The sequence below is a fragment of the Anopheles coluzzii genome, chromosome 2 (assembly GCF_943734685.1).
Source record: "Anopheles coluzzii chromosome 2, AcolN3, whole genome shotgun sequence".
In the NCBI taxonomy this organism is placed as follows: domain Eukaryota; kingdom Metazoa; phylum Arthropoda; class Insecta; order Diptera; family Culicidae; genus Anopheles; species Anopheles coluzzii.
In genome coordinates this window covers 112,523,007-112,549,895 of record NC_064670.1, presented here as the reverse complement: position 1 = coordinate 112,549,895, position 26,889 = coordinate 112,523,007, and the positions used below count along the sequence as shown (strand labels likewise).

Below are 26,889 nucleotides of genomic sequence, written 5' to 3'. Positions count from 1 at the left end.
GATGGGGCCACTCACTCTTTTTTAATGATGATGATGGTGACGCGCGAAGGCAACGGTCCCGGGGAGGTTGAACACGGGGAGGTAGCAAGCGCCGTGTGCAGCTGAACGTGTTCATTCAGTGAATTAATTTGACAGCTCAGGTGCTTTATGATTGTAATTAGACATGCCTGGCACGTCGTCGCCGTCGTCGTCCACGGACGATGTCCTGCCGCGATGTAGAACCGCGTAACGTGCAGCAGGAAAAGCAAGAAAGATCACCCAACAGTAAGCTCGCGTTTCACTACTGGCGGTGGGGACTACTACTGGAGCAGGTGGTGGTGGTGGCAAAGCGGCACTGAAGTACACCGGGAGACAACTTTCGCCTTTACTCGCACGGTGCCGGTCCGGGGACCGTCCCAAACCCGCAGCCGGAAGAGAAAATCGTATTTTCTTCTCTGTCATTATTTATGTTGCAACACCAATAAGAAAGCACCGGAACGAGCGGCGGAAGTGGCCGGTGCGCTGTGTGGCAGCTTCAATGGAAACTGTTTCGTGCTCTCCATCTCCAGGGGGTTTTGCCGTCCATGCTGGGGTCCATCGGCGAAGATACATCATCGTCGTCGTACCCGCTGGTCGATTGAGTTCTTTCATTTTTTTTGTGTGCTTTACTTTTCCTTACTTTACGACCGGATCGTCTTGGGGAATGGGTTGTGGGGGGTGTGGGGGATGAAACTAGATCACTTTAAATGCAATCGTGATAGTTTATTCGATGCTATGGTTGATGGGCGGGGTTGAACCCTTACGATGATGGCAATGGTGTGTGGTCCATTTAGAGAAAGCGAGCGAGAGCGAGAAATGCGAAGATACGCTTTCTAGTGCAGAAGACACAACACTTTTTGGAATTTTTATATCTTCTGGCAGAGGATAGTTTACCTTAATGGCAGCAGAAAGCTACGTGTAAAAAGTGTAAGTCGTGGGAAGAATTCCACTCAGAGTGGTATGGTACGAAACAAGACACATAACCGTTGATATTTAAACAGATCAAATATCTTTCAACAGTATTTGCTATTTGTTTTGTCTTTTGTGTGTTATTTACACAAATTTATGCTAGTTCAAGGTATCAAAACAAGACGTTTCAATTATTGCTTATACGCGTTGAAGACTGCTGACTGTATTTTGCTACAAACTACCAGGCGTCTCCATTTGCTTCATATGAATGATTTATTTTTCCCAACCACTGTTCTTGTGAATTGTAGCAATTGAATGCACACAATGGGACAACATTAACAAACGTTAAATCCATCATCCTTTAAATTTCTTACCCTAATGTCCCACATTCGCTTGTCTAGTTGGTATTTCCTAATTAAAGTGCACAGCAAACCTCATCTCATTTCATCTCTCGGTTCTCATGTTCCCCAGCGCTTCCTAGCACGCTAAACCCTCCCCGTTCCGTATGATTGTCAGACCGGGAAAAAGCATTAAATAAATTGAATAACCCATCAAACTGTCAATTAACGTTTGGCCCTGTGCAAAGGTCCGTCCCGACCCCGCTCGGTCTCTCCAACCTGCAAGACAATCGGCGTGTAATCTGATGATAAATTGGCAGAAATAATTATTGGCCAGTGAATGGTTTCCAATAAGCAAATTATATGTCCCAGGTGGAAATACCACACACACACACATACATCGAGTTCGTATGGGTTCGAAATTGAAAGGTTTCCGGGATCCGTTCAAAACTTTGGGCGAACAAAATTTACCAAAAACCTTGTTCCGCCAGCAGCAGCAGCAGCACTATGCCTACCGCTTCCGTGCCGCCTGCTTTTGATCGCACCAATTTCAACCAGCTTTCGGAGTAAGGTTTGGCGAGAGCGCCAATGCTGGAGGCGGTAGAAGCGAAGCATCATTTGCTAGTATTTCCATTCGATTTCTGTTGTCTACCGGATATTGAAATTGGCAAACGTAGTCAATAATCGGACACCACGGCGGCACGGGCGACGAACGGGAGTGCTGCTAGTGTCTCTGGGGCGGTGGATTTGTATACAGCTTTACGAATTATCTGTATCAGTACGTCCTGAGCGTTGCTAGCCAGATACGCTGCCGGGTCCTCAGCACCGATATAGCACCGATGCATCGCACGGTGGAAGCGTTGGAGGTTTGAAGCCCCACTAATGCGATGGTGCACCCCATTTTCGTCAATAATAGAATACCAATTTTCAATTATGATGCTGCCCATCACAGAGATGTTTGTGTTTGTGTGTGTATATATGTGGTAGTGTCGGAGACGGGTCCGGGATGCCATTTTGCGTTGCGTGCTTTTTCATTCCGCACGTTTTGTAACGTGTCGGTCCGGTGCCGGTGGCATTTGCCGGAAACTTTCGCGTGCAATCGTGGTTGTGCAAATCTGATTTGGACAAAATCCGGGATGGTATGGGGCTAATTTTCGGCCCGCAGCTTGGGCGCAATCGGTTCAAGTACCTTTTTAGCGTTGCGTTGATTGCGCCAGGTATTGCGCGCTGAATGCAGAATGTGCAACTTTGCGGCTTGCAAGGCCAACACCCGCTGTGATTGGCCCCGATGCAGGCTCCGATGGGTACAGGAATAAAATATCAAATGGCAACAAATTGAACTGCAATTGTTGCTAATTAAGTGTGTTGTGTCGTGTGTTGTGCTGCAATCCAAGGCCGGCGCCATGATTGTCGCCACAATTTGTGATGCTTGTTAAATACAGTGCAGCAGTTTTTTTTTTTAATTTGATACCATTATGATGGACCATGCGGTACATTTTCATTTTCATTTCAGATGCACGTCAATATACAGCAAATAAAATTTGTTTTAATGGTGAAATATTCACTTGTGGACTTAATAAATGTTACATTAGTTTGCAGAAAATTTGTTCAACAGTAGGCACCATTAATTTAGAACAAACAGGAACAAGGCATATTTTTTAACAGTCGTCATACCAAGCTGATGCATTACTTTTTGATGATAATCGCGTTAAGCAACAAAGGTATGTTTATCAACAGTTATAACCTCATCTCACCCTAGATTATACAATGCATATCAAGTGCTCGTTTAAAACAAGGATTAATACATTTTATGAGCTTGCTCAACAGTCCATCGATGTGCTTAAGCTAGAGCATCTTTCTGTCGCTTGCAGTCCATTTAGTTCCCTTGGCTCGCGCGTCCCTGCAACAGCCATGGCCCCTGCAACAGCTGCTCGGAATGGGCCAATGACGGAACGAAACGATTCACGGTAAAGGCAGAAAAAGAAATGTCGCTTCGACCGCGAGGGGGGGGGGAAATTTATAACCTTTTGTTCAAATCTGCATAGATTTATGGGAAAACGCGAAAGATTCACGTACTTTACAAAACCCCTCGTTGGTCCCGGTATCCATGTGTGTCTGTGCGCGCGTTCTTTTATGGACGCAAACACAGAGCGAATGTTCTGTGCACTGCGCTGCTGCATGCAATCGATGGCTGCCGGACACCAGGTTTGCCAAGTGCCGCATAGATTTACTAAACGCCGGCTGTGGTGGAGTTCGCCAACGGTTTCGCTGAACCCAACTAAGCCACCGAGCCGGCGTACAGAAAATGGCAGGCGAATGCTTAGGCAAAAAGGGGAAGAATAGAAAGTCGTACGTGGTAAAGTTGGGACGCAAAAAAAAAAAAACACACACACGGTCACTCTATATCTCATTCGCCAGAGTCCCTCTACCGCGTGCGGGTTTAACGGCCACGAGTATGTCAAGACCCAATGCGCGTTGGTTTTCGCACTCCCGCGTCGCGACAAAACTAACCCGGTGGGGTCGAACCGTCTGAAGTAAGCGGTCGTCGTTTCGCACGGCAACCAACCGTTTACTGTCTGGGCTAGCTTTTGTATGCTTTCCGCCGCGCTCCGAACCGGGCGGTATGGGTTCTGTTTGTGCACGAATAATATTCGCCCCATAACTCCTTCACGCTGCTGCTGATGGGGGAAAACAAAGCGCAGTACAGGGCACGTTTTAGACAAACAAACATTTCGGGTCGGGTTGATTGCGGTGTCGGATTTACTTTTTTTGTGTGTGACAAATATTGTTGATACACTAGCAGACACATAGAACTTCTCTTCTACTTTTTTTCATTATGACTAGAATCATGATTGTCCTAGTGCAATGTTGAATGTTTCCAAGGCAATACTTTTAAAAGCTATGCTAAAGAAAAGTGGTTTGTTTATTATGTTTTGATTGAGATTTGTTGATTTAGTGCACATGAAGGTTCAAACAATCAACATTTCACTGCTGGGTTTGTTGTTAATTTGTTGGAAAAAAGTACGAGAGTATTCGCATGAAGCCATTAAATGCAAAACAATATTAATCAAACATCGTCAACTGCCTTTTCATGGTTTTTGTAACCGCCAAAAATAGCTAAATGATACGGAAGAAAAACAAAAACAATCCTGCAAAATGTTCGCTCTTCCGATGGGCCACCGCCCCCGAAGCAGCGGATGCCCCATTACGGCTGCTCGGCCAGCACTCGCTTATCTTACCCCATTTTGCACTCACTCATCGTCAACTCATCAACAAATGATAAGCTGCAAAAGCTTCAATGCACACACATACCCCTGCACAGACCGGCTCCGGACGTGCCGTTCCCTCGAACGGCATTGGATGGCAAAACATACGCCCCGTCATAGTAACGCGGGGGCCAAAATAAATACCCCACGCGCCTGGGGAAGGACCCGTTGAGGCTGCTGGCAGGGGCTCGGTACGTAAGTACGTCCTGTGTTGGCCAGCAGCGAGAGAAATTGCCTGTGCCGGTTGGTTATTCAAGCGATGTTTCAAATTTTTAACCCTATGTGTACGCATATTTTCCCACTCCACCCACCGAACCCGTACTCCCTTCCTCCCTCCTGGGTAGGTGGAACAGCGGAGCTGGCAGGGGGTACCGAAGGGAGCAAAATGTTTCGTCCGACGACGTCCGGCAACCATCGAAATGAATAAATAAATTATGAATTTTTATTCCCAGTAATGATAATAATTTGCATATTATATTAGCCGCTCCGTGTTCCGGTTTTATGAACACACATACTCCTTCCTGTTTTCAACACACGGCGCATCGTGTTTTTTTTCTCTCTCTCTCCCTCTTCATCTGTTTGGAACCGTGGGCGAATGGGGTACACGGTGGTACATTGCGGTTCGACAGAACACGGTGTACTTTGGCGATGAATTTTAGAGCGAATGTGCGGGCGCGATTTTCATTGGTTAATGTTGCTCCACCACCACCATCCGCGATAACACTGCAATGCAGCGTCCCTTCCCTGTTCCTCCGAGATACTGCCGTGCAGAAGTGGGGTTATGTTTGTACATGCGAGTATGTGTGTGTGATTTTCTCTTGGGACAAGAGCGGCACACTCTTCCGGACCGGAACGTTCCGGCCGTTTGTTAACTCTCAAGTACACCGGTTTCCTGCCAAATGTAAGCGTAATAACAGGGCAATTTTGATTTTTTTCCCCTCCTGTCTCTCTCAATGACGGTGTCGTTTGGGGATTTATTTAGTTAGCGGCAAGCTTTACTTTTTATTTTTTTTCCTTTTTTGCCCGCATCCACATTGACCCCATACCCATTCTCCTTTCGGCGGTGTGGTTGTTTTTTTGTGTGTCGAGAGACTCTTAATGGCACTCCAATACAGCTAATGGTAAATTGTTGTACCTGGTCAAAAGCATGTGCTTGCTGAAACAGACTGTAACAGTAGTTTCTAGTAACAAAATGGGATTGCAAATGTTTACTATCAATTGCATGTTTCTATAAACATTTCGTTATGGACCTCGTGTTTGCGCTGCGACGTAAATGTGAAGTTATACATTATGAACATGCTGTGGCCATGATTAATTTATCATAGTAGTTACTAGTCCGATAAAAACACATTAAACGAATAAAAAAGACCTCATTAGCCCAATGCGTACCTTTGTATTACGTATAAATAAAAAAATGCTTATTTTACGCCTTATACAAAGGTTACTTAGAAAGTGCTTAATGTTTGCTTCAATGTCCATCCTGGTTTGAGTGTAGACAAGCCCGTCCTCTACGAAACGGCTTGATCAAAGAGCAACCATTTGCTGACCACTTCAATCGAAATAAGTCCTACCGCAACACGGAACCGTCCTTTGCACAGCGTTTAGGCTGCAGGATAGGTTGAGTTGATGTAACAATTTTCGATGCGGTTTTGCTTTGGAAACCACCGGGGCACGCGAAACTTCCATGGGCTGCCAACAAGACGGACACGGTGATACGGTACCGTCTGCGGTCCACTCCTGCTGCTGCTTGTGGTAAAATGTTTGGTTCATATGTTCGCCGTTTGTTTGCGGTGAGCTGCTTCTGAGCGTTGAAGAAGCAGCGATTTATCCTGAATAATTATTCAGTACATTCTAGACACTACCGCAGCGTGGTGTGAAATTATACAAAATAAACAAATCTTTGGATGCTTTTACAAATCTTCTACAAACGAAACCTGTTGTCGACAACCCGGTATGCTGGATGACACAAATAGGTTCTGGCACACACCTGTTTTCGCTTCTATTTCACTTATTCTGCCACGGAGTAACCATATGGAGTACTTTCCCTGTTATAACTCACCTAACTAGTCACTACCACTACCAATTCCTGACACCATCGTCACGTTCAGGAACGAGAGACACACGGTCACTGTAAATGGAGCATTTTGTCGCCCACACTCTCCCACCTTCCCTTCCTCCCTGCCTGCCGCTTAGATCCGGGGACATCTTGATTAACGTGAAGTAAACAAGCCAATAAATTACCGATCACCGTTGGCTGACTCCGGTCATTACTGTACTGCTGCATGGTCCGGCGCCAGGAAGCACCCTGTAGTGACTGCGCTCGTCGATATGCTTTCCCTCCCTCCCCACGCTGTACTTCCTGTTTGCAATGGCAATGGAAGGAAAGAAGCGGAAGAAGAAGACGAGAAAACAGCTAAGCCGATACCCGGGCAGCGTTGACACAAGGCGAACCGACTTAACCATTCGCTTAAACTCTTCCACCCCTACTAGTTGGTGGCGTGGGTTAAGTATTGAGGGGAAAGATTTCTTTCGCCCATTTCCTTCATGCTGCGAAATGATTTCATCAAACTCGCTTTCTTTCTGCTCTCCCTCCTGATTGGTACCGTAACATGCATGGGGACATGTTTTTTTTTTCTTTGGTTTCTTCCGATAGAGCTACTATTAGAAGCAAGGTTTCTGAAGGTAAAGTTTCTGCAGCAACAGCATTGAACTGAGGATAAAAGAGGAAAAGGAAGAAGCTAACAAATACACCTTCAACATCACCCAAGCGATTTGGTTACACGGTTACACACCCACTCCGCCATGGAACCCGCTTCCGGTGGTGCAACAGAGAGCGCAACACGCTAGCTTCACAAGACCCTGCCAGCAACGGAACGGTGGTTTACATGCAAAGCTAGGTTGAGCTTGAAAGCGGCAGGAAATGGAATTAGGATAATTTTATTACGAATCTCACAGGTCCGCCCGGACGGCGGCTTCACCACGACTCTAGCAACGCTCCGTAAGCAATGATTGTGGTGGGCAGAAAGAATCAAGCAAAAACGTCGTGCCAGGGAAACGATCGGAAAAACTGTGTGCCTGAACAAATAACTGATACACCTTACCTTCCCTTTCTGGGCGGCGGTGGTGGTGGTGCTGGTTCGTAACCCAACGGCAATGGCAGGGGAAGAAAATACTGCAGCCAAAGCGTAATCGTAGAAGCGTAGGCACACAAGGGAGCGAAGGAAAGCAGAACGGTGAAACACAGTACGATGGAATGCATGTTTCAACGGTATCGGCAACAACACTGTCACGATGGATACACGCACACACACAATTACACACAGAGCCACGGAGACACGGTACGTCGGCACGTTCGACTGGAGAAAATGTAATTGACTCCCTGATGGGTTGATTTGACTAGCGGGGGATATATTCATCAGGATTCGTTTCGGATTCGCTCCCGTGGGGGATTTCTTTTCCGATACAGGCCAATCCGAATGGGTTCCTTCCACTCCCTCTCAGCCGGCCGTTGATTCCAACGGCATCATTACCAGCGGAAAGGTTGTGTTACCTACCTTTGTTTGCTTGATGCATGACGTATGGTGAAGAAGGAAAACCTACCGTCTGATTGCTCGTTGCCATTGCTCGTTGCGTCTTATTCTGGTGCTGCTTTGTTGAGCGATTTGTTTCGTAAAATTTATACACCGTTCGACATAAATTACAATGCTTCTTTTTTTTCTTTTTTTTTCCTACAGGTAAGCATTGAGAATCGTTCGACACGTTTGGCGGCTCACTTTCACAGGGTATCTGTATGTAGTTTGTAAGCATCTAGTTTGATGACGGCACCAATTGGACATTAAAGCTGTTACTTATTAATATCAAACACATGACTTCAACAACTGTTTGCAGTCTATCAGATCAAATGAAACATCAAGTTATTGCACACACGTCATGGCCGGCACAACAAAGCCGACGCTAGCAATACTAAAACTAAAAAGCAACTACACCGCACAAAGACAGCACATCAAACAAAGCCCAGCGAGACAGCGAGCGTAAAAATACATCGACGGGAACGAATAATGTTTATGATGAGAAGATTAGGGCACGCTGCCTCCGCAACGCTTTTCTTGTGCTGTCAAATCATTGACAGTTTCTTGACGGGGCCGCTGTTACGCATCCCCGCGCGTTGGTGTGTACAAGAGCGGCAACAAGAAGGAAAGCAACAACTACAACAACAAAAACACACCAAGCAACACGAAGCAAGATCTATTTTCTCCACCAAAGCCGCCTCCACCCCCCACGCTCATACACACTGATAAAGACAGCGGACGACACAACGACTGTCACTCGAAAACAACCGGATCCTCTTGACGGGTCTACCGGAAAATCCATTTCCCTTCGCTGTCATTTGCTCGGCTGGTGTGCTTGCGCTGTTTTTTGCCCTCCCCTCAACACCCACTCATTCTGTTCACCCTTCACTAAAGGGTGGGAGTGGAATGGACACCACCCAACACCAACACCTCGGGATCTGTTTCGGCCCAATTTCAATCCGATAATCAGACCGTTTTTCGACGACCGGCATCAAACCAGTGGCGCGCTTCGACTATATTCCTTTCGCACAAACACATATACACTATCTCTTTCTTTCCTGCAGTACGTTAACAATGTTTTTTTTTACCAGAATGATTTCGTCCTTGGCAAAGCGCCTCCGCCCCTCCCGTTCCTTTTTTTTGCAATCCGATCTGTAACCGGATGCTCAAAAGCTATGACCGAGCGAAAGCCGAGCCGAGCGTTGTGGGTCGGCAGCAGGTCAACCGTATCGCATCCGTCCTGTCACTCCCGTCCAAACTGACACCGGAGCTGGAACTTCCCGTTTTCTAGGTAGCCTCTCGGCTGTTCGCTTTTGCGATAGAGTTGACACCACGTGCCAGAAACCCACAGACACACACACACACACACTCGGTTCGAGGTTTTCACTTACGGGTTTCGGCCAAACCGGCCACGAAGCGTTTCGCTTGCGTATCTTCATCGCGGTTTGCGTGTCAGTTGCGGGCGAAAACTTGCCCAAAACCTTTGCGCGTTTGACAGCCGTCCTCGGCCGTCCTGTCCATGTGTTTCACTTAGTGACGTTCTCGCAAGGGGCGTTCTTGCACGAGCATTTCTAGCATCTATCGGTTCTTGATCGGTAGTGCTAGTCAGTGGTAACCTGGGTGAAGGTTGTGAGCGATACAGTGGCATCGAACAAGTGAAATTCGTCTCCAAGACTATTCTTCCCATTTAGATTGTTTGACACTTAAACTAGAGCGGCAAGAAATCGATTATTGTGAAGGTAAACGTTACACAATCATACTTTTCCCGATCGGTTGGTCAGAAGTTGCTTAATAAGTGTTGAGAAGAAAACGATAACTACGTTCAACATTTCATTCGTTTGGCTTTGAATTTTTAAGTCGCATTTTGGCCGAAGAATAAAAAGACATCTAGTGCAAAAAAAAAAAAAAAACACACACACACACACACACACACCAAATGCTTCAAGTACGCTGAAAAACAAAATGAAACCCTCAAATCGAAAAGAAATAACAAAACGATTCCAGGAATGTTGATGCCATTTTCTCTCCCGCCGCTACAAAACAATGTGGCTACAATCCGTCTTGTGTGACAGCACCCTTCTCGAACACACAACCAAAAACAAAAACAAAAAATACAACCATCAACACACGCATCCAACACGGGCAAAACATGTGCGTCCTATTTTTTTTTTGCCTGTTTTATATCGGGGAAAAAAATTATTTATCCGCTTTTCTTACAGCCAACCGAACGGGGAAGGTTGTCCCGTTTTTTTGCCCCGCCATTCGCTCAAAGATTGCCCTCCAAAATTGAATCGTAATCAGAAGCAGGCAGGACGCCCACTGCCGCCACGGGACAGCAGAGACAGCGAGCGGGAAGTACTTTGACATTGGGCAGACGACCAGTCACCAGCAATTCATTGCGCACGGGAGTGTTGGTTCCTTGCACACAGTGTCGCGTTCGCTCGCGATAGTAAAACGATTTTGCGTGTGCTATTCCCCCGGTCCTTCTTTTATCGCGAAAACGCAAATGCGCGTTTTGTTTGGTTTATTTCGTGTGTGTGTGTGTGTGTGTGTGTGCGTGTGTGTGCGTGTGTGTGTGTGTGTGTGTGTGGGTGGCGCCGACTGAGGCTGATCGAATGGAGAGGATGGAAATTGTTTTCCATTCTCAATTGTCGGTTCCATCGCGCTGGCGTGAAGAAATAATGCAAACGTAAGGATATCCTAACGATATTTTTATAGCTTAACCGTCCAACCGTGTGCGGTGGAGGCTTTTCTCGTTCGCTTTATTCGCTGTGCGCTTGTTTCCTGGAGGAGCCCTCGGCCCCCTTGCTAGAAGCCGTCGCCAAGTGAGACGTCGACAACGGCAAACGATTGTGTTGTGTGTGTGTGTGTTTGATTTGTTTCGCGTTTTATCGACATCAAAGCCAGAGATTTGGTTGTTTTTGGTGCCGCTGGTTTGATTGCCTTTTTTCTGATTTTCTTGAACATTTAACCGTCGTACCGCAACTTTAAACGTTTTATTGTGAACGAACGTACCAGCTAGCTGCATGCAGTCAATTTATTATTTAGATAGAAATATTTATTATTAGATCGACACCACCATTGGTTTCGTTACATCGTCGTTACCTTTGAAAGAGGTTGCTCATGTTTCTGCCAACTCCGCAACGGCCAAACACGCCGCTCAAGGGTTTGGAATTATTAATGGATCATTTGAGAAACGAAATTGAATTGCACATGCTGCCCAGCCATCTAACCCACCCCAAACCGAAGGGGCCGAAGGTAAATGAACCTATTTCCCGCAGGGGATGACACTCCTGCTCCCTGGGCGAAAGGATTTTCCCGGCAGTGTCCTTTACATACACACACACACACACATGCACACATGAATGAAAGCCACACGTCTGAATGCGTCTAATCCTTCCCCATCACTAGCCTCGTAGCTGGTCAGTTCAGGGGTTGATTGAAACCACATCAAAATGTAGTTACTAGTTTCTAGTGCGGTTTCACATTTCATCTCGTCTTACCGGTCTTACCGGTATCAGTCCACCCGGCCTCCCTCTTGCTCTCCACCGGCACACCGGCAAAGGCCATTTATCACTGCACTTACGCACCTGGCAGCGCATGGCAAGGCTTGCGGTTCGCAAGATGCTTGAATGTGGCTCCGAATCGGTTTGTGCAACGGATGGTAAACGGGCCTCGGCTCACCATCATGCCAGCAGGCCCGGTTCATGTCCAGGTACGTTGATACCTGAGCTTTAGTAGCCTAGTGTGTGTGTGTATGTGTGTGTGTGTGTCTGTCTCATCCGTCAAACATTCCTGGCAGCCTCTGTGTTGGCCTTTGGCGCTACGCGCAGAGGGAGACAGAACATGATTGATTGCCTGTCATCGGTGAGACTGTGTCGAAAACCTGTTTGGGCCTACCGTTTGGCCGAAAAGAGTGATGGTTATTCGATAGCCTTCAAACCTCACCTCAGCTCGGCTTGAATAACCACAGGCTGTCCCGTCCAAAACCGAAACAAGATTCTACCATGTGCGTGCATGTGTGTGTGTGTGTGTTTTTTTTCCTCTGGATTTCTGTCTCCTTTCACTGGAACTCTTGCATCGTCCTGACTGAATGTGATCCGCACACACACACACACACACAAAACCGTCCCAACGAGTTGACAAAAAGCTCGGCAACTGCCAAGCTGCCCTGCCCCTGAGAACACTGTGGACAGGCGGATGATGATGGAGTGTTTGCTCTTCCCTCCTGGTGGCATTTTCGCCCGGCGAAGGCTTCAAATGGCTGAAAGGGATTTAATTAAATATTCAAATTTGTTTCATTTTATTACGACGTGTTCGAGCGCGCGCCCGCGTTTCTCGGAGGCGTATTGGCCGCCCCGCTGCAGCTGAACATCCCAACGCACACCAACGAAGGACGTGGCTGTGTGTGTGGCTATTACGTGCATACGATGTAGGTTCTGTTCTGGTCATATTGTACCACCCTGCCCCCTATACGGTTCGTCACATTTCCATTGCATCTGCCAAAACCTCATTCATCTTGAGTGTGTGTGTGTGTGTGTGTGTGCGGTTCTGTGATGTGCATTTACATTTGAACGAAGTAAAACCACACCGACGCTGCAGCTGCTAATACCTGTGTGTGCTGCCTGTAGCGAAAGTTAGTCAATGCAGTTTTTCTCCTTTTTCATTTCGACCACACTCCCACTCACACACACCAACACGGGGGGAAAACGGTGCAGCTGTGGTTCGAATTGCTTTGAGGACTTTATTTTAAGCACGAGGAAATGCTTCTGTCATGAAACTTCTGTCCAGTCGGAGAGGTATTTTTTTGTTTTGTTCGCTGCTAACCAACTCGCTTTGTTCCTCCTGTGTGCCATGAAATCAATTTAAGCTTTTTCTTCTGGATGAAGGGCAAACACACTCCCACACACACACACCTACCTACTCAAACACTCCTACACATGGACATTAAACGCTAGTTTTTGCTTGCAGCATCTCGTCTCCTGGGGTGGGGGGGGATTTTCCATTTATCAACAACCGTCAGCAGTAACCGCAAGCCCATTCGTCCATCGTCGTTTCGGTTGGCTTGGCGTTGGCCGGCTGACTTGCTGCCCCGGTTCTAGCTCTGGCTGTCGTCAGCGGCTAAGCTTGGCTTTAGCCAAATCGTTTCCTTTTCCCTCCGGTTTTTTTTTCGACGAAGAGAAAGAGTGACTCTAGCTGTGATCTAATGAACTGGTATTGTTTGGCCAATGGAGCGTTGTCGGAGGCACATCACAAAAGAATACAAATGGAACAATCTAATGAAATGTTCTTTTGCGATGGGAGGGAGCGGTTTTTTTGCACACCGCGACAAGTAGAAATGGGAAGGGAGAAAAGGAATAAAATTCAATAACGAACAGGAAAGTTAACAAGCACACTAGACGCTGAAATGAATCAAAAAGCGAAAAAAGGTGTCAGCAAATACGAAAGTAAGACAGTAAGTAACACAGAACGTCCATTGTGTTTTGGTATAAAAATAATGCAATACTTTATAACAAAACTACTAAAATTTATTTTGGAAAAACGCTATAAAATGAAGAATATAGCATGATTTCATTTTATTACAATAAAATGTCCTTTTTACATGTTGAATTGTTGTTCAATTGTGCACAACCGCTAAAATGACAGCAAATCATATTATCACAAATGTCGCTTTATTTTTTTTTCTTGTTTAAGTACCATTCATTAAACATGCAAAATGTTTGAAACATCGTTTCCCCTTCACTGTTTGGTTGCAAGCTTCGTTATTTTTGCCCTAAAACACCTGCCATCTCGTTATTTGAAGTGTGCCAAAGTGTTTTTACTGCCATATTACTTGTATCTTCACGCATCAGAAACTCACACCGCAGTAATGTTAGCGTGAGCAAGTTCAGCAAAAAGCAAGAACGCATTTCCTACGCGTATGAAAAATAACTCACCTCACCATCTCCATTCGAAAGTAAACGAAACGCTTTGCTGGTAGAGTAAAATCGCTTCCGAACGAACTTCCACGGAGAAAAAGCACAACCTTTTGCTCCATTTCCATGAACGCGCAGAGGCAGGCAAAGAAGCAAGAAGTACAAGGGAAGAAACAAAAATGGATGGTGCGCCTTTTTTGAGCAAACTGTACCATCAGATCCAGTGAAGAAATGAAATATCCACTCCAGCAGAGAGCCTACACGTTTGCGCACGGCCTCAAAATACTTACTATCGGAAAGATGAAAAATTGCATACAATTAAGAAAAAGAAGGAAAGCCTACGGGGGCACGGGGAGTGGTGAACGTTTTGCGCTACAAGGGAACGATTCTCTTCAAACCCGGTGTGCCCACCATTGTGCAACGGTTCTTTTTTTTCTTCTTCTTATCAGTTCTTATCCTGCGTTCCACCTCGGCAAGAAATCCTTTTGCCGGGGCAAGCTGCAACGATGAATTGCTCCAAATTTGCACCTGTGCTAACCTTTGGCGGGTGGAAAGGCGGCTACCGGGAGGCCTTAAGTTATGGGCATCGAGCCCAGAGAATTATTCACACTTACGTGCATCTTTCACCCGGGGATGGTAGGAAGATTTAAATGCTTTCTTCATCGCACTTTGTAAAAAAGGGGAAACAACGCGGATCGGAACATTTTAAGGTGCTTCCATCACACGCCACCCGTTTTTTGAGGCTGACGGTTAAGAAATGCTCATACAATTGAATGCCATTTCTCATGGCACCTCCGACGGGTTACACACACACACAAAACGGTACGCTCGGTGCACACATTACGGTGCTCTGGAAGCATTATAAATTTCCTCCCATAATAAACTGAAGCCCCGCTCTGTCTGTCACACGCTGGGGGACTGTTCGGGGCAGGTGGAATATTTTTGCAGCCTTGCTCCTCCACATCAGTTAGACACACGATGGGCGTTTTTCTTCAATCATTCAGGGAAGTCGCGAAGGGAGTGAAACCTGTATTAAAGAATTGTTCTGCCACCTTCTAACCGAATTCCACCACGCACTGAGTGTGTCACCATTGCGCTAAAAAGTACTTCCTGAACGACAGTATCTGTGTAAGCGTCTGAGAAGAGGCACTCAGGTTATCTGGGGCGGGCATTTTTTGGCTGGAAAAAGTGTCGTTAATTCATTGTCGGACTACTACCCCAACACTCGCTGCTTTCGTAAGTCTGTGAGTGTGTGTGTGTCAGAAAATGCAATGGAAAATCTTGCCACAACTCGTTGAAAATTTATTTACTTCCGCGAAACGAAAGGAGTGTCGCTGCAAAAAAAAACCGCGATAGCAAGAGTAACATAACGTCTTAGTATCGCTGCACAGAAAAACAGCTCCATTATTCTCAATTCTGAGAAAATGTGAAAGAGACCTCGTCGTTCTTGCACACACATACACATACAAACACACACACACACACATAACTACCTCCACCACATCCTTAACGAATGTCGTTTCGGGGCTGTCATCTGCAGGAAAAAGTAAGATTTCATCGCAAGGCAAGATACAGTAAAAATGAAAACCCTTATTTCGGGAAGCAAGGGAAGGATAGAGCAGAGGGACAGAAGCGTTTCGCTGGCTCGTTGCGCAAGTGGTTTTATCTATCGTAAACGGTTACCATATTTTTGCGCGCCCGCGCAAAGTATTCTTCCCGCACTTGATGCGAGGCAAAAGGTGTGAAAACGACAAAATGAAATAAATTACTAGCCTTAAAATATGACATCGATATATTTTAAGGCGTTTCCATGCGGCGGGGGCTGCGAAAGACAGCGGCCCAACACAACGATGTGCTTTCGTGTTTTGCTTTATAGGGTTTAACGCGCTTGGGTGAGCTTAAATATTTTCTCTTGACTTGAGTTTTGAGGAAATGTTTTTATTTATTTATTTTGTGATTAAATTTTGGGCAATATTTGCAACATTTGTATAGGCACATTGTTGCATTATTTACTTTTGCATTAAGCGTCATGCAGATGTTTTTTCTTTAATAGTTTTCTAATTATAACAAAAACCATTATAATCATTAATGCTTACAAAGCAAAATATCAAAACTTTTTTGATTTTGCTCTTATTTCATTCTCTCTATGCTACCTACCCCGGTCTTTGTTTTTTTTTAACTTTTAATATGCCGTGATTGAAAGCAAAGTAACTCAAAAAAGGGAAGAAAGGCAACACAAAAAAATCATTAAAGTTACTCAACAAAACAGCATCCCCTACCAGCTTGCGAAAGATGCAACTGATAGTATCAGTTAGGCTAGTTCGTTTCCCGTTTTCGTTTTGCTCGTGTTTTTTCCCCTCCGTTGATATTACTGTCAAAGTCTATTTCACCTACAGTGGAAACTTCTGCCAGCGCAAAAGAAACCTGAGACGGCCAACTAGGTGCCAGTTTCCGTAGTAGCATTAATGGCAGCTTACAATCGTACGTATCATAACAACAGCAACAGAAAAAAGGAAGGACACGAACAAAAATGCCAACTTGCATCTCTCTGTGCAACGCGCAGTGCAAAAGTTGACTTCGAACAAGAACGGACCCAAGCACAGAGCAGACAATAAAGGGAATATTGAATCGGTGTTTCTTTTTTGCGCTCTTTCTCTTGAGCCTAGTTGAGCTTGCAGCTCACTCGCGGCTACTTGAGTAGGAAAGTTTCAATCTTCCTGCCAACTAAAGTGTAGCCCAAGGGGAAGATGTTTTCCCACAGCAATGATGGTAGGATGGATGGGTTTCATTCATACCTAATTGGCGACAGTGATGCGATGACCAACACGGTGTGATGGTATCAGACTTTGCCCGGAGGAGAAAAAGTTGTTTGGAACGAAGAAAATACGCAGAACTTCTGGAAGCAAGCAAAAGCAGTGAGACTTTAAATAGAAAACAGGGCACTGCAGTAAGCTCATTGTAATGCAATTTCAGCTGAAACATGCGTTTGAAATTGCTTTGATTAATTAGTATTGACGTGGACAAAAGAATGATGAGTGTATGAATTAAGTTGCAAGCCTGAAAGAGCTGAACAGCATTTAAAAATATATTGTTTTAAATACCGTACGCCGCTTCTAAACACGTTTGCTTTATCGAATTTGCTTCTTTGAAACCCACAAAGAAAAGCTACAAAATCAAAACCTTTCCTTTGTTACTTCATTTCGCATCTGATATCGAGCCATCGGTACACCTGGCGCGCAGCGGGAAAGCAGTACTCCAACCACTAGCAGCGCAGTTCGCATTCGCAATCAGTTTTCCATAAAACAACAACTTCTCATCTAAATTGTATAAGTTTTTAATTTCCAACTCTGCCAGAATTTTTGTATTCGCCGGTTTTGTTTCATTTGCTTTTGCACCCTGTTCCATTCCGCGGCACACAACAGAGTAAGGCGCAAGTTGTATTTTTTTTTATACCCCGAGCAAACCGCTTCTTTTCGTAGCCTCCAACCTGGCTGGTGTGCGTCCCTATGTGTCTTTTGTTACTTGCGCTCGGTTTATCGTTTTTCGATTCGGCTAAATGAGAAAAGTGTTTCGCCGATTGAGCATTGTAAAAACAAAATAAACAAAAAAAAAACACTCAGCATTTACAAACGAACACGACTTAACGTACACATACTGCTGCTGGCAGAGAGAAGGGCAAAGAAAAGCCAACAGAAACGGAAACACAGAAAAACAACAAACCATCCCGGGTATCTCGGTCCCTTCGGATGGTATTGGTGATGATTGTGAAGGGCGCCAGGCAGCACGACCAGAACGACATCACGAGCGGCGGAAGGGAAAGCAGTAAATGGGAAAGTTTAAATTGACTATTTAAATTCCGCTGATTAAAACAGATTTCGCTCGCATAACAACTACTACCGGCTGGCAAAACAGGCAAACATGGTGCGTTCCGAAGCGCGACTTCCGTCACAGGCCAGAGACACATTTTTGCTTGCTGTTTCTTCCCATGCTTTCTCGCCGCCTTGCTTTGGAGCGAGCTTCAAGGAACGAATTTTCTTTTTGATGTCTTTCTGTCTGGTACAAAAAAGGCACGGTTTACACTGAGCCTAAGCTTGAAAACTCTAGCACAGCTTGGCGTTTTGTCCATTTGCTGCAAATCAAAACACATTTCAGCCTCGTAAAAGTGGAATCAAATTTGATGGCCAATTTTAAGCGAGCGACAGGACGAATCTAGCGATGTCATTCTGATGCTAGATGGGCTTTGTTCTATGATTTTAAAGGTAATCGTTATTCTAAAAAAGACACAACTCAAAGAAAATGAAACCGTCAGGACTATAAAACAATTTAATTGATTTAATTTTGGACCAATGTATGTGCCTTTCTTTTTTTATCGCGCTGCTTTATAATGGTTTATAATGGTATCTATTAGTAGCCTTAAAATGTTAGTTTCAAAACATTAATTAAATGCTCAAACTTTATTGGGAAAACAAAAAATTCTCCTTCAACCAGCAGCAAGCGCCCATTATTGCATCAAGCATACAAAGAAAACAAATAAGCGTTTCACGACCCAAGAAGCCACAACAACAGGCGGCAAGTTTGAGTGATTCATCTGGCAGCCGGAGTGTTTGAACGCCATCATTTATGTTCCGAAACGCTCCTCCCCGGGCACCCAGCCACCCAAGCGCGGGATCGTGTTGTATTGTGTTGCGCTCTAATAAGCGATCCCGAAATAAAATCCCTCTCTGATTTCCTGTCCTGCTGTCGTCAGGGGACCTTCTTGGCGACCATTTATTTCATTTCCACTCCCCGGGCTGGCGCTCTTAACCCTCCCGTTTGTTTCGGCTAGCAGCAACCGGTGACCGGGGTGAAAAGATATAAATCTAACCCGACCGCTGCTGTTGTGTCGGTTTCGGCGCTGTGCGAAGGAAAATTTATTTTTCATTACAGCTTCCGTTTAATGACTTTCGAATTCCAAATGAGGCCCCGCCGAAGCGATGAACGGAATATGCTGATGATCGCCAATAAAGCGGGGTATGCGAAGGTTCGGGGAGTTGCGCAAGGGTTGACCTCGAAAGTGGCCGGCGGGAGGAATAGTTTCTGGGCGGCTGGGTCCAAGCGACCGTCCCAAAATCTTTGCTGGCCCGCTGTAAAGCCTAAAGTTTTTCTCGGCTGTGCGAGCTGGTATATGATGGTGGTGGTGGTTAAATTTATTGCCCGGAAAACTTGTTGCATCTGATTGTTATCGTCATCTGGTTGCGGCCGTTCTCGTTCCAGTTTTTCCCTGGCAACGGCCATATTTTATATCGTTTTACGAAGGAATGATGAAAGACTTTAGCAGGGCGATTTAGGGTAAAGAACGCCGAACGGAAACACTTCTCGGGAAGGCTTGCTCTAAATGGTCACGCAAAATCATTCTTTAACCGGCGGGTGTGTTTATTGATATAATATTAAAGCCAAACGTTTTATCTAGTGAAAGACGGAGGCGGAAAACAAAGGAAAATGCTGCACTTGAAAGTCCTCAGATGGATTAATTAGATGATTTATGCGCTCTCTTCCTTTATTATCATCTTTCCGGTCGTTCACATTCCTCTCGCTTCAGCCGACTCCGTGCACTTTGAAGAGCTTCTTTTCTGGCTCCAGTAATTAAGAGAGCTCCAATTGCCAAAACACCCATTCTTTAACTACTTACTCCGGGGAAAGAGCGAAGGGGAAAACAGGATAAATAACGGCAGGAAAGAATAAAGATTAGAGAATGATTATTAGCACCCCTTTCTATAGTCATTGGCAGTGGAAGAGAAACAATATCTCTTGCCCCGGTACTGCCGGCAAGTGTTTGCTGAAGCACCTTCTGCGGAACAGAGATAAACATCATTTTTTATTCAAAGACCATACTTAATTACGTTCAACAGCACTACGGAGTGCAGAGCGTGACTGTGCTGCCGCACGCAGTTAGGGAATGATTAATCTCGGGCCGGCATAATGGAGATGTCACAAAGCAAAAGTGACACAATGAGCAGTAGCACTATTCATCAAAATGATAATTGAATTATAATTTTGGTTTGTGTAGCCACGTGAGTGACAGTTCGTGGTTGAATCCGTCAAGAATATTGTTGTTTTAAAATCGAAAAACTATTAATTTGCTCAGTAAAGTAAGAAAAGAACACTTAATTAAAAAATGTATAAAAACATGACTGCAACATTGTACCTTATCAGCATTGCTACCGTTCGTTACCGATAAGCTAACAATTGCCAAATGAAACGCTAACATACCCAGCAGCATTCCATGCCCGTTGCCCGAACGCGCCCGTCAACGACCCGCGCTAAACCGTTTTAACAATTATTATTTTAATCTCCCCAAACCCATCTCGGCCGCGCTGCCCGGCTCTGCTCGGTTTGTCGGTTCCGTGTGTTGAGAGCGTGAAAACTACCTTCAAATTGCTCATCAGTGCACCTCGGGTCCGATCCGGGGCGCCCATCCATCCCAGGCTCCGGGTGGCAGGATCAGCGCTCGATGCTCATCGGGGACTAAGATTATAATATTAAGCGCTGCGTTGTGTAACCCGCGTTACCGTCCCGTGATCGGAAAATGCGGGACCCGCCTAACCTATGCTTGATTGGGCGCCCTGAGAGTGCACTGGCTGTTCGACGGAGCAGTTAATGAACGGCTCGTTGTTCACCGGAGCGCTCTTCGTACGTACACGCTACCCTTCTTCCGAGCAGCGTTACCGTGCGATTGTCCTGTGTATATCGCTGTGTATATCCGAGGAAGAGGTAAGAGATATGGGAAGATAGGGAGATACATAGCAGAAAAGGAAACGGCACAGCCCAGTCCCCTCTGCAAAGGTTCTGTTTCGACAAATTATATTTTGCACTTGCCAACAAGCCTCCCAACGCGCAGTTACGCTGATCCTACCTTTCCCTTAACATACACATACACAGCCAAGGGAAGAGGTCGGTAGGTTCGGGTTAATTTTCCGCTTATCGGCAAATTATGATCGAACGGGAAAATTTGTGAATTTCACGATCGTTCCGAACCCGGACCATACCACAGCGCGACTGATACTCGGCTTCTTAACGATCCGCTGCATCCACCCAGAGGATGGTCGTTTAGCCCGGGTTCGTAAATGTAAAAGGCTCATTTCTGTTGTTGTCGACTAGGGCAAGGAGGGGAACCAGTCCGATTGGGAGAAGCGGCTCACTCTATCGTGTGGTGCGGGGGAAATAATTTTACTGGAAAACCGGCGTAGGGGGGACTGCGACCTAAAAAAGAATGGAAGGAAAGGCTGGAAGCGTTTTCCTCGCATCATCGTGCGATAGTATACCGGATGCACGTTGCATTGCTCACCGGGGGATGTGCACTCGCTGTATCTGTGTGTGTGTGTGTGTGTGTGTGCAAAACCGGCTTATAAATATGCCTCTAGGGGTATTTTAATGGAAGATACGCCATGCTTCCCGCCCACCAGCACCGGAAAAGCCCTCGCCTCCCGGAATAACCATACACACAGTATCGAGGGCAGTAAATCGATGATCCTAAGCTATCAGCTGCAGCAGTATTTGCCTCCCTCCCTTCGAACCTCCCGCACTGTGTGTAAGAGGGCACACACTGAGTCGGTGGGAAAGTTTTCGCCCCGCGGTGGTGGAAAATAATGGGTGGAAAAGCCCCGGCAACGACCGGCGAAAAAGGGAATCGATGGTAAAATGGATTAAAATATCGTCAGCAGCTTTGCGAAAGCGAGAGCAAACCGCCCGGGCCCTGGTAGTGGGATGGCTGTTAGATTTTTCGCCACTAACTATCTGCAGTGAGCATGATGATGATGGTTATTTTTTTGTTATTTTTCACACACCCCATCCCTCCCCGTTCCTGCAGGGTTTTACTGCAAGCGGGCTGCTCTCATTGCGAACCGTATTACATTCTGTGTTACACCGGAGGGCCACACCGGCTTTAGCAACTTTAGCCGCTGCTTCGGTACCGGGCGTCATTTTCGTATCCACTCATCCATTTGCGAACTGCACTCGTGGGCGGTGGTGGAAGGGAGGAAAGCGAAGAGAGAAAATTGAAAGCAAAATTCCTGTACCGGTGCGGTAAGGCGCGAATCGGTTGTACCGGAGCAGACCGGTAGAAATGCACTAGAAATGTCTTTTTTTTACCCTCAACGCGGACTAACCCGTTAGGGACGAATGGTCGGGATAGAGAGCAAAGATCATACTTCCGGGGAAAATGATAAGTACTGCAAGAATGATTGCAACCGAAACGAGCAACAGAAACGGTGCAGAGACGGAGAGATTACGAGAAGAGCGAGCGAGGAAAGCGGTCGGCTAACTTCGCATTCAAATGGTCGTAGTAAATGAGATGTTTTTTTCTTTTCTTTGACCCACAAATCCTGTGCCTCCCCCTTTTCCGGCCCAAGCGAAAAACCTACGGCTGAAGATATTCAGCGTGCATTGGTAGTGGATGTGATTAGTGTAAAGCAAACCAACAAAAAAGGCAAAAAAAACCTTAAGCTTAACAGAGAGTTGCAAACGAGAAACAGCTGCCGTAAAGTGAGCACGCAGCGTGATAACGTAAGCACGCGGTTTGCTCGTTCATTTGGTACGTATGGAAAACCGTGCACGGCTAGAATGGTTACCTTTAATGGTTTTTGCGATTTCGTAGAGTTCGGTTTGCACACATCTCTAAAAGGAAGGTGTTTGTATACGTATTAATATTGTTGATAAATAACAAAAATATTTTTAATGTTTGATAGTAACATTGTCAAACCATCATATGTTAATGATAGTAATATAAGTATTGATATATTGTACATTTATTAAGAACATCTAAACTTTGGATTGCTTTAACCTGATTGTACCCTGCTGGGACAAATCAGAGAATTGTCCACCCGACACAAAAATGCATCCTCTCTTCCAATAATCCATGCTCTGAAAAAGCCAAAGCGCTTTATCCTGTTTCCGGAAAACCCCATCGAGGATACCACTAAGCCTAGAGTCAACTGATGCCGTTCGTACCGTTGCGGTAGAAGCAACCAGGTCTTGAAACCGTAACGAATCGAAACCATCATGCTCGATTAAAGCAAAGGGAGGAAAAATATAAAACCAATTTATAGGTCAGCAGAAGATAATAGTCCGATAATTACCGGTCGCAGCGTCCCAGGACACAGGGACACACCAGAGCTTTTGTTACGATGCTACGCAAACGGTACTAAAATGGCTGGATACTGGCGCGTTCCCTCGTGGAAAGGGAAGTGGAACAGCACTCAGATAGTCTCTTCTGAGAACAAAAAAGAGGGCAAACACGTTTGATAACGAACGAAATGTTTTCAATGGACGGTTTCGTTTGCGGAAAGTTTGCAAAAAATATATTTTGCAAAAAAAAATCTCCATCACATTTTCTAAAAACTACAACACCATTGGTTTGGTTGTTTCGGATACCGTGGTTTATTATTTTTTTGCTCTTCCTTCATTTATACCCTATAAACCAACGCACATGCTGTTGCACATTCCGAAATGGTGGAGGCAAAAAACCAGCAATAAAAAATCGTTCCTTTGCCCCACGATTGCCAGCTTGCCACACCAAAACTCAGCTTTAATCGCAGCTGTTTCCCATCATTTTCTTCCCCCAGATGATGATAATTAAACATAAAGATCCGTTGCGTGGAAGATTTTACGCGCTCGTATCGCGCCCCTTATGGGTCTGCGTGCCTGCCCCCAAGCTCCAACTGGCACTGGCGCCACAAGATCCATGGAGAAACCGCGTCATGCCGGTCGGTCAGTCGTAAAACGGCCATGCCAAGTGTGCTTTTTTCCGCCACGAGATGATTATGATTATCGTGCGGTCGTGCGTGTTTGCCGTCGGCATGGGGCAAACTGCTTTGGCAGAAGATGAAATCGATGGAACGAGTTATGCACGGAAGTGGTTCTGGTGGCTGACCATACTTGTGTGTGAGATTTTGTTGATTCTGCATGAAATGGAGAGTTCGTTTAGTGCAAAATGTTCCTTTAAATTCTGCTAAAAATGCTCAAATTAGTTTCAATGTTTAAAAACTACATTTCACATTTCATTTCAAAACAAAAGAAAAACAATATTTTCCGTAATTCATACCAATCACATCAACCGAATTTAATCTGTTGCAATTTGCGCATCTAAACGCTTTCAACGCGATCAGGCGTACTACGCGAGCCATTAGAAAGCGCTCGTCCTGGGCGTTAAATGTTAACGGTAATCCATCCATCTATCTCTCTTCCTTTGCGTTTCACCACCCCAACACGCTAAGAAAACAGCAGACAATAAGTGCTAGCCCGACACTACCACACTAGCAAGCACCCCCCCAACACTACCGCTAGCTTCATACATTGTGCGAACTAAAACTTGGGAACGTGCCTTTGAACACCCGCCGAGGATGCTTTACAACTTTTCCAAGCCGTTTTGCCTAAGTAAATGAAGCAGCAATCGGTGGCGAAGGCTTTACTGCACGAAAGTTGTGCCTCCATTTCGGAGGCACTTACCGCGGCGTTGTTGCTTCTTCCGGCTGTTTTCCCCTCCAGCCGCCTTATGCTCTCTCAGACGCTCAAGCGGGATGATTCTCACCCTGACAGGCTGATTTCCTGTTCCGTTTAACCACAACCGGTGTGCGGCCTCGCCGCACAGACTGTACGGTTTTCAATTCAGCGTAACACACACACACACACACACGCGCACACCCGATGGCCAGCTTCAACGGCCAGTGAAGCCGTCAAGGACGAAAGTTTAACCCTCTACCTACCCGCGTGAGTTTGCGGTGGTTATGGTGGCCTGTCAAAAGCAAGAACCGTTCCCGAACCGAAAGGATAATACTCGTTACGCTTTCGCCCATCCATCCATCGAACACCCATCAACGGAACCGGCTCTCTCGGCACCGTACCTTCGGGACAGCAGCCGATCGACAAAAACCTACTCCTGCCACCGAAAAGGGGGGGGGGGGGGAGAGCGTGGTACGATGTGTTTAAAGATGTTTTTTGATGATCGTCTTCTTTCGCATAATTAGAAAACTTTTATTATTTATGAAATCACTTTAGGAAAATGCTTTACGAGCAGGGAGCAAACTTTCTGCACGTTCGGCTTTCTGGTTCGGTGAGCGGTAAGCCTTTCGGGCCTTCGAACCACCCGTTCCCGCCACCGTTCCGAATCGGGCGCCCCTTTTTTTGCGAAGGGTGCGCTTTACGCTCCTTCACTCGTGGCAGTCACAGCAAAAGTGAAGTTTCTTTTGAAATTTTGCTCGGAAGCGATTTTTTTTGCTGTTGTTTCTTTGTAGGTTGTGAACCGCAGGATAGACGGGGAGACAGGTTGTGTTGTAGCCCATTGCAGAAAACAGGGCGCTGCTTGCGGGATGCCCTTATGTTACGCCTGACCAACTTAGCTGAAGAAAGCGAACGAAGCGGCGCCCGGTATGCTGATGCTGACAGCAAGTTTGCTCAAAGCAAAAGTGTTTTTCTGTTCAGCTCAAGGTGGTCCAGAGTCGGGGTCAAAAGGGTAGTTGTTTGGTTCGGTCTGCACGCTAGGGATACGACCGTCTTAACAATCGTATTGAATTCGAACCAAACCGGCCTTGCAGAGTGAGGGCGAAAGACAGTGCATGGCTGTTCGGCGAGGCAAAAATATATTGATTTTCTTTCCCATTTAGCTACAGAAGGATTTCACTAGTTTCTTCTTGTTAAACTGAAGCTGTGCCTGAAGTCATATTGAGCAGAAGTGCCAATTTGGACGAGACACAGTTATGCTTATTTTCTATGTATTGATATTTTTCTTATCTAACCCCTCTTTCAACTGTCTAGTGAAAGTCCTTATTCGAATTAACGAGCATTATTTATGGGATCATGCATAATGTTTTTCATGTTCATTTGTAAAATAATCTAATGTACTTTTATATTTTCTTTTTTCACAATGTTCTTTCAGATTGAAGATGCGATGCTAATGTTCGACAAACAAACCAACCGGCACAGAGGTGAGTCATGATTTATATTTTCCATAATTTATTTACCAAAACGAGCTTACTTAGAAAAATGTTATCAACTAACAATCAAAAGCTAGTAAGACTCTTGGCAACTTAGATTCACTTGACATGAGCAGAGCTTCAAATAGGAACATTGCTTTATTTTTTGTTTTAATCGAAACATAAAACAAGGAGAAAGAACCGTAGCCTCACCCCGTACTAGACTCTAGAAACACACTCTTTTGTGAAGATTTTAGTCGGTCGGTTGGTTAGCGGCAAAAAGGGAATTTTTCACTGAAACAGATGGCCCTCTACCGTTGGTATCCAAGGTTAAAAAGGTAGGAATGCAGCTGGGCCCCTACAGCTTTTGCAGTTTGAATCTGCACCCAAGCACCGGCAAACAAATCAGCACGAGTTCAACCAATCGTAAACAAACAACAATAAAATCCAAGCACATCATAAACAAATGTCAACAGTGTGCCCTGCCATCGCCGGCTTTAGCTTCATCGATATGCTGGCATGCGAAATCACACAATCGGTTGCTCTTGTGTTGAAAGCTAAGCTGCGATGGGGGAAAACTGGGTTGTGAGACCAGGGCGGCGTGCGCCCTGAATGTGACTGTGTTTACCCATTGCACTTTCGAAGTCACTTGGCAGATGCATCGTCGTCGTCGTCGTCGTCCTCGACAGTGCCCCGTGTGTGCCATTCAGTGACGATGCAAATTTGTCCACATCGGACAATCGAACAGCACTGTTTACCGTCATAACAACTATCATCATCGCTTGAAATGGGGCTTTCCTTCTGCTTCGATCACTACCACCACCATCACACCGTCATCAGTAGCTACAGTCTGCATTAACATCATCGTCATCATGATCATTCTGTCGTCCGTGTGCTTGTTATAGCAACTGCCAATCGTCATCATTGGT

At 45.6% G+C, this 26,889-nt stretch overlaps 1 protein-coding gene across 11 annotated transcripts in view; it reads left to right on the top strand.

The window, feature by feature from the left end:
- Window positions 1–26,889, top strand: part of LOC120949094 (RNA-binding protein Musashi homolog Rbp6) — a 582,997-nt gene that overhangs the window by 484,502 nt on the left and 71,606 nt on the right. For all 11 annotated transcript variants that reach the window (XM_040366093.2, XM_040366102.2, XM_040366101.2 and 8 more), the window contains one exon: window positions 25,924–25,972. In XM_040366093.2, the coding sequence (XP_040222027.2) occupies window positions 25,924–25,972 (49 nt within the window). The remainder of the gene's footprint in view (window positions 1–25,923; window positions 25,973–26,889) is intronic.